General features: G+C 43.0%; 1 protein-coding gene across 2 annotated transcripts in view; it reads left to right on the forward strand.

The window, feature by feature from the left end:
- The first annotated feature begins 243 nt into the window (after positions 1-243).
- Rest (RE1-silencing transcription factor) overlaps positions 244-8673 on the forward strand; it is a 23352-nt gene continuing 14922 nt past the window's right edge. For both annotated transcript variants that reach the window (XM_013009033.1, XM_013009034.1), the window contains exon 1: positions 244-1146. In XM_013009033.1, coding sequence (XP_012864487.1) covers positions 249-1146 — 898 coding nt within the window. In that variant the 5' untranslated portion in view covers positions 244-248. The remainder of the gene's footprint in view (positions 1147-8673) is intronic.

Raw genomic sequence — 8673 nt, forward strand, 5'->3', positions numbered from 1 at the left:
CCAGAGTAGCTAGGATTATAGGCATGAGCTGAGCCCTTGGACCCATCCTATTCTTGATCTTGATCATATTCAACCTTGAGTATCCAGAGTTTGTTGTTAGTAGTTAATGAGTCTTACTGAATTTTAGAGATTGTTTTCAATAAACAGTTGTTTTTGGTCATGAGGAACTTGAATGATGCTTTTGGTTTTCCTCTTAGAGTTGGTTTTAACAGGTGCTCTTTTGTTTGTTCTTTATTCAGAACGCAATTATGGCTACCCAAGTGATGGGCCAGTCTTCTGGAGGAGGAGGTTTGTTCACCAACAGTGGCAACATGGGCATGGCCTTAACTAACGACATGTATGACTTGCATGACCTCTCCAAAGCTGAGCTGGCTGCCCCTCAGCTTATCATGTTAGCAAACGTAGCCTTAACTGGGGAAGTCAATGGCAGCTGCTGTGATTATCTGGTTGGAGAAGAGAGACAGATGGCAGAATTGATGCCTGTTGGGGATAACAACTTTTCAGATAGTGATGGAGAAGGACTTGAGGAATCTGCTGTAATGAAAGGTGAAGCTGATGGGTTAGGAAGCATGGAACTGAGAAGTATGGAGCTTAGTGTTGCAGAACCACAGCCTGTCTTTGAGGCCTCATCAGCTGCCCCTGAAGTCTACAGCTCCACTAAAGATCTTCCTCCTGAAACATCTGGAGCAGAGGACAAATGCAAGAACTCGAAGAGCAAACCCTTTCGCTGTAAGCCATGCCAGTATGAAGCAGAATCTGAGGAGCAGTTTGTGCACCATATCAGAGTCCATAGTGCCAAGAAGTTTTTTGTGGAAGAAAGTGCAGAGAAGCAAGCCAAAGCCAGGGAATCTGGCTCTTCCACTCCAGAAGAGGGAGATTTCTCAAAGGGCCCCATTCGATGTGACCGCTGTGGCTATAATACCAATCGATACGATCATTATACTGCACACTTGAAACACCACACTCGGGCTGGGGATAATGAGCGTGTCTACAAGTGCATCATTTGTACTTATACGACAGTAAGCGAGTATCACTGGAGGAAACACTTAAGAAACCATTTCCCAAGGAAAGTGTACACATGTGGCAAATGCAACTACTTTTCTGACAGAAAAAACAATTATGTCCAACATGTTCGGACTCATACAGGTAAGGGAAGCTTTAGTCCATTAAGTTCTATTCTCACTTCTGATTTCTGGTCAGCTTTACTTAAATAGTGCTTCAAAGGGTCTAGATTCCATTACTTACTATTGTGGTGATGTTGGACCTCTTTGTGCTCCATTTTCTTCATGGAGTAGACCATACATTTGTTTGGGGGATTCAATAAAGAAATGAAACATGGGGAGCCCTGAATTATTTAAAAAAACAGCCACAAGAAGCCTGGCCTTGGTGGCTCACACTTGTGATCTTAGTTACTTAAGAGGCTGAGAATTGAGGTTTGAAGGCAGTCTGGGCAGACAAATCTGAGAGACTTTTTTTGTTGGTCGTGGGGCTTGAACTCTGGGCTTGGGCACTGTCCCTTGAGCTCTTCAGCTCAAGGCAAGGGTTCTATTGCTTGAGCCACAACACTACTTCTGGTTTTTTAGTGGTTTATTGGAGATAAGAGTCTCATGGTGGGGGGATGGGAAGGGGAAACAAAGGAAGAGGCAACAATGCTTGTTAAGAAATGTACTCATTACCTTGCCCAGGTAATTGTAACTCCTCTGTACGGTATTTTCACAATAAAAAAAATAAAATACAATTAAAAAAAAAGTCTCATGGACTTTCCTGCCCAGGCCAGCTTTAACTGCGATCCTCAGATCTCAGCCTCCTGAGTAGCTAGGATTACAGGCATGAGGCTCCTGTGCCTGGCTATTTAAGAGACTCTTACTTAGAGTTAACCAGCTAAAAGCTGGAACTTCAGGTGTGACACATATGGTACAGCACAAGTTACATGAGAATCTGAGCTATAGTACCAGCTCAGAAATAAGAACAGACATAAATCTTTTCAGTCCTGGGGATTGCACTCAGGACCTGGGAGCTGTCTCTGATTTTTTTTTTCTTCTTAAGGCTAGGACTACCACTTGAGCCAAAGCTCCAGTTCAGCTATTTTTGATGGTTAATTGGAAATCTGTCTCATTTCCCTTTCGTGTCTTTGCTGGCTTTGAACTGTGATCCTAAGATCTTAGCTTCCTAAGTAGGCTGGATTACATTCACAAACCACCAGTGCCTGGCTTGTCCATAAGACATCTTACTAGTGTGCTTCCTCAAATATGTACTGTAACATCTTACGATATTAGATAGATTGCATGTCCCAAAATTTGACTGCTTTTAAGTTTGTGGATCTATGTGACAATGACTACTAATACGTACTGTAGTTTCACAGTGGAATTGAGAGCTTATTTATTTATTTATTTTGCCAGTCCTGAGACTTGAACTCCGGGCATGGGCACTGTCCTTGAGCTTCTTTTTGCTCAAGGCTAACACTTTACCACTTGAGCCACAGTACTACTTCTGGCTTTTTATGTTTATGTGGTACTGAGGAATCAAACCCAGGGCTTCATGTATGCTAGGCAAGCACTCTACCACTAACTCACATTCCTAGTTCCAGGAGAGCTTAGACAGACAGGAAAACCCAATGATGAATCTTACATAGTGCATTTAATAGAGCACTCAAGCTTAAAACACTTGATTTATGGCATAGTCTCTAAGTGGAACAACTTGTCTTTCTCATCATATCATAGAAATGTGAGAAGTTAGTTTGGAAAGAGAGTGGAATTACCACTCATCCAAGCCAGTTACCTAAAAAAGCACACATGTGGAATACAGAATCCCTTTTCTGACAAGAAACAATTATGTTTAGCATATTCCAGTGCACATAGGTCAAAGAGGACCTATGTAATCCATAAGTACAACTATGTAATCCATATGTACAACTCTGTCAAGAACTGAGGGTTGTTAGAGGGTGGAGCCCAACTGTAGATCACATGCCTGTGGCCCTGGGGTCTACTCCTGGAACCAAAAGGAAACATTTTGGAACTTGTAAGTATATGAAAAATTATAAAGAAAAAAGGAAATGTCATTTTTCAGGAAAATGGATGTACTTGGAGAACCTCAGTGTAGTGAGCCAAATTCAAGTTAAATTGTGTGTTTTCACTCATATGCAGAACCTAGATTTTAAGATATACATAATCATGGACATGTACATATATATAGATCTATATGCATAAATGTATATGTGTTAAATATATGTATATAATGTGTTATATATAGATCACACACATAACTAATGATAAGACTGTAAATGGAAGGAGGAGTCTGGTACTGGTGGCTCTGGCATGTAATCCTAGCTACTCAAGGGGCTGAGTTCTGATGATCGAGATTTGAAGCCAGGCTGGACAGGAAAGTTTCTACTAGACTTTTTTTTTTTTTGCCAGTCCTGGAGCTTGAACTCGGTCTGGGCACTGTCCCTGAGCTTCTTTGCTGGAAGCTAGCACTCTACCATTTGAGCCATAATACCACTTCCAGCTTTTTATGTTTATGTTGTAGTGAGGAATCAAACCCAGGACTTCATACAAGCTAGGCAAGCATTCTACCACTAAGCCACATTCTCTAAGCCCTCTATAAGACCCTTGTCTCTAGTAGGGAATGTAGCTTAGTGGTAGAGTGCTTGCCAATAGCATGCATGAAGCCCTGGGTTGGAGTCTTCAGTACCAAATAAACAGAAAAAGTCTGGCAAAAAACAAAAAAAAAACCCACAAAAACCTCTTTGTCTCTGGGCTGGGAAGGTGGGTCAGTGGTAGAGTGCTTGCCTTGTATGCATGAGGCCCTAGGTTCAATTCCTCAGCACCACATAAGAAAAAGCTGGAAGTGACACTGTGGCTCAAGTGGTAGAGCTCTAGCCTAAGCTGAGGAGCTGAGGGACAGCGCCCAAGCCCAGAGTTGAGGCCAAAACAAAACAAAAAAACCTTTGTCTCCATTAAGCTACCAAAAAAAACCTGGAAGTAGAGCTGTGGCTCAAGTGATAGAGTACCAGCTAAGGGACAGAATCCAGGCCCAGAAAAACAAAAACCCTCATCAGCCAAACCTGGGATGGTAGGAGAGAGAAAAAGATGGAGGGTAAATAAGTTAGAAATATTCTGCAAATATGTATGAAGATGATTTAAGGAACTTCTCTGAAAGCTGTTAATCACTAGGCAGTGGGTGGGAGTTAGTACCTTGTGGGTGAATAACGTGGATGTGGTCTAGGTAGTTTGTTCACATGTATAAAAATAGAACAATGAAACCTGATGAGATTTTTTTTGTTGTTGTTGGTCGTGGGGCCTGAACTCTGGGCCTGGGTGCTGTCCCTCAGCTCTTCAGCTCAAGGCTAGGGCCCTACCACTTGAGCCTACAGCGCCACTTCCGGCCCTTTCTGCTTATGTGGTGCTAAGGAATCGAACCCAGGGCCTCATGCATACTAGCAAGCACTCTACCACTAAGCCATATTCCCAGCCCTTGAGATTATTTTGAGAGGAGTGTGATAAGAGAAAGGATACAGGGTGAGGGTGAGTGTATACATTGTATGCATGTATGGAAATTTAACTGTGAAACTCCATTTGTACAACAAATGTAATCTAATTTAAACTGAAAAATTTGGAGTACTTGTCTAGCAAGCGTAAAGCCCAGAGTTCAAGCATCAGTACTGATCAAAACAACAAAAAAACCCCTCAAAACAACAAAATTATTACAATTTCAGACTAAGAACAAAAGTGAAGACAAATTGTCAATATCAGGAATGAGAAGGAATATTACCAAACCCTACAGGGATTAAAAGGATAAATAAGCAAAGTAAGATAATTGTGTCAGATCATAGATTGAGTTCTAGTATGTGTATGTTCCCATTTTACATGTAGACTTATCTGAATATTCGCCCTCAACCATTTTGTTTCTTTTCTGAGGGTTGGTTTTTATTTATTTTTGGTGCCAATACTGGGGTTTAAAATCAGGGTCTGGTGCTGTCCCTGAGCTTTTTCACTTAAGGCTAACACTCTATCATTTGAGCCTCACCTCCATTTCTGGCATTTTGATGGTCAATTGAAGATAAGAGGCAGGGGACTTTCCTGCCTGGACTGGCTTTGAACTGTGATCTTCAGATCTCAGCCTCCCGAGTAGCTAGAATTATAGGTGTGAGTTTTTGTTTTTGTTTGCTCAAGTTTTGAGGCTTCACCTCAGGTTGTGTGACTGTCCTTGAGATTTTATGCTCAAAATTGGTGTTCTACCTACTACTTGAGCCACAGCTCCAGTTCTGGCTTCTTTCAGAGATGAGTGTTTCATGGACTTTCTTGCCTTGGACTGGCTTTGAACTGATCATTAGATCTCAATTTTCTGAATAGGTAGAATAGCTAGGATTATAGGTATGAGCCTACTAGTCCTTTTTTTTTTTTTGGGTCCCGTCGTGGGGCCTGAACTCTGGGCCTGGGCGCTGTCCCTCAGCTCTTCAAGGCTAGCACTCTACCACTTCAGCCACAGTGCACTTCCTGCTTTTTTCTTTTTGCTTATGTGGTGCTGAGGAATTAAACCCAGGGCCTCATGCATGCAAGGCAAGCTCTCTACCTTCCCAGCCCCCAGCTTTTTTCTTTTTGCTATTGGTGCTTAGGAATTGAACCCAGGGCCTCATGCATGCAAGGCAAGTGCTGTACCACTGAGCCACCTTCCCAGCCTTGGCTTTTTTCTTTTTGCTTATGTGGTGCTGAGGAATCGAACCCAGGGTCTCATGCATGCAAGGCAAGCGCTCTACCACTGAGCCACCTTCCCAGCCCCCCCAGGGTGGTTTTTATTCAGTGTGTAGAAGCTTTTCATAGTCAGCCTCTACTCTGATTTTTTTTTTTTTAATTTTCATTTATTTTTTGGGTCCGGTCGTAGGCCTGAACTCTGGGCCTGAGGGCTGTCCCTCAGCTCTTCAAGACTAGTGCTCTACCACTTGAGCCACAGAGCCACTTTTGGCTTTTTCTGCTTATGTGGTGCTGAAGAATCAAACCCAGGACCTCATGCATGCAAGGCAAGCACTCTACCACTGAGACACCTTCCCACTTTTTTTTTTCCAGTCTTGGGGCTTGAACTCAGGGCCTGAGCACTGTCTCTGAGTTTTTTTGTTTTTGTTTTTTTTGGTTGTGGGGCTTGAACTCTAGGCTTGGGTGCTGTCCCTGAGCTCTTCAGCTCAAGGAGAGCACTCTACCACTTGAGCCACAGTTCCACTTCCTGTTTTTGAGTGGTTTATTGGAGATAAGAGTCTTACGGACTTTCGTGTACAGGCTCGCTTTGAACCGAGATCCTCAGATCTCAGCCTCCTCAGTAGCTAGGATTACAGGCGTGAGCCACCGGTGCCTGGCTTTCTCTGAGTTTGTTTTGCTCAAGGCTAGCACTCTGCCACTTGAGTCAGAGTGCCATTGCCGACTTTTTCTGTTTATGTGGTGCTGTGGGGTCAAACCCAGGGCTTTATTCATGCTAGGCAAGTACTCTGCCACTAAGACACATTCTCAGCCCAATACTTTTTGTTGTTTGTTGTTTGTGGGGCTTGTACTATGGGCTTGGACGCTGTCCCTGAGGTCTTTAGCTCAAAGTGAGGGTTCTACCCATTTGAGCCACAGCACCACTTCAGGTTTTCTGGTGATTAATTGGAGATAAGAGTCTCACAGAGTTTCCTGCCTGGGCTGGCTTTGAACTCTGATCCTCAGATCTCAGCCTCCTAAGTAGCTAAGGTTACAGGCATGAGCCACTGGCACCTGGCTTTCTTTTCTTTTCTTTCTTTCTTTCTTTCTTTCTTTCTTTTTTTTTTTTGTTAGTGGGGCTTGAACTCAGCCTGAGCACTGTCCCTCAGCTCTTCAGCTCATTGGCTTTTAGTACTTTTTTTTTTTTTGATTTTTTATTGTTAAAATCCCGTACGGAGGGGTTACAATTACATGGGCAAGGTAATGAGTACATTTATTTATTTATTTTTATTTTTTGCCAGTCATGGTGCCTGAACTCTGGGCCTGGGTGCTGTCCCTCAGCTCTTCAGCTCAAGGCTAGTGCTCTACTACTTGAGCCACAGCACCACTTCCAGCTTTTTCTGTTTATGTGGTGCTGAGGAATCGAACCCAGGGCCTCATGCATGCAAGGCAAGCACTCTACCACTGAGCCACCTTCCCAGCCCCATGAGTACATTTCTTATCAAGCATTGTAGCTTCCTCCTTTGTTTCCCCTTCCCATTCCTTTCCATCCTCCCTTCCCCCCCTACCCCCTGCCCCAATACTTATTTTTTGATAGGAAGTTTGGAGCCTGGGCCATGAGATTGCCAGGGCAGAGCTATACCACTTGAGCTATACCTTGCCCTCTACCCGTGTCCTCTCTTTTCCCAAAAGCTGGGATTATATTACGTTATATATTATATAGCTGTGTACTAACACACCCATTCTAATTTAGTAGCTGTTGTGTGTGTGTGTGTGCCAGTACCAGAGCTTGAATTCAGGGCTTTAAGCTCTTCAGGTGATTTTTGCTCATGGCTGGTGCTTTGCCACTTGAACTGCACTTCTAGTCCAGCTTTATTGCTGGACTTTTCTGTCCAGGCTGGCCTTAAATCTCTATCCTCAGAAGAGTAGATAGGATTACAGGTGGATTTCCCTTGCCTTGCTAGAATAGTTTCTTTGGGCACTCGTGGGGCTTGAACTCTGGGCCTGGGTGCTGTCCCTGAGCTCTTAGCTTAAGGTGAATGCTCTACCACTTAAGCCACAGTGCCACTTCTGGTTTTCTGGTGGTTTGTTGGAGGTAAGAGTCTCATGGACTTTCCTGTTCCAGGATCATGGTCCTTAGATCTCAGCCTCCTTAGTAGCTAGGATTACAGGTGTGAGCCACCAGCACCTGGCTTTAAACATTTTTTTTTATTGTTATGGTGATATACAGAGGGGTTACAGTTACACAAGTCAGGTAAAGAGTATCTATGCCAGTCGTGAAGAATTTATAGCCCATTGAAGAAACAGCCTCTATTGTAGTATGTGCTTAGAGAGGAAAACTAAAGATTTGAAAGCCTGAAACAGGGGACTAAGGTGACATATAAGTATTATTCAAAGATTAAAGTTTATCATTCTACACAGAAATGGAGGGACAAAAGTGAACAAATGCATCAGTGGTGCTCACTAGACACTATGTTGAAAACAAACTATACAACTTGTGGGTGGGAGGGAAAAATGGGAGAACTGAAGGAAGGGGTTGTCTAAAAAGAAATGTACACTTTACTTGACTTATGTAACTTTAACCCCTTTGTACATCACTTTTATAATAACAATAAAAACATACCATTCTATAGGAAATTATGGTGAGGTGTTTGCCAGAGATCACTTTCTTTCAAGATGACCTTTTTAATAAAAAATGGTTAATTTTTTGGTTTTAATATTAGTGCATAATTGTTTTTTTAAAAAAATTTTTGGTGTTGGTACTAGGACTATAAGTCTGGGCACTGTCCCTTGGCTTTTTTACTCAAGGCTACCACTTGAGCCACATTTCCACTCCCAGCTTTTTGGTAGTTAATTGGAGATAAGAATCTCAAGGACCAGGGCTGGGAAGGTGGCTCAGTGGTAGAGCGCTTGCCTTGTATGCCTGAGGCCCTGGGTTCGATTCCTCAGCACCACATAAGCAAAAAGAAAAAAGCCGGAAGTGGCGCTGTGGCTCAAGTGGTAGAGC

This window comes from Dipodomys ordii, unplaced genomic scaffold (assembly GCF_000151885.1).
Source record: "Dipodomys ordii isolate 6190 unplaced genomic scaffold, Dord_2.0 Scaffold8, whole genome shotgun sequence".
In the NCBI taxonomy this organism is placed as follows: domain Eukaryota; kingdom Metazoa; phylum Chordata; class Mammalia; order Rodentia; family Heteromyidae; genus Dipodomys; species Dipodomys ordii.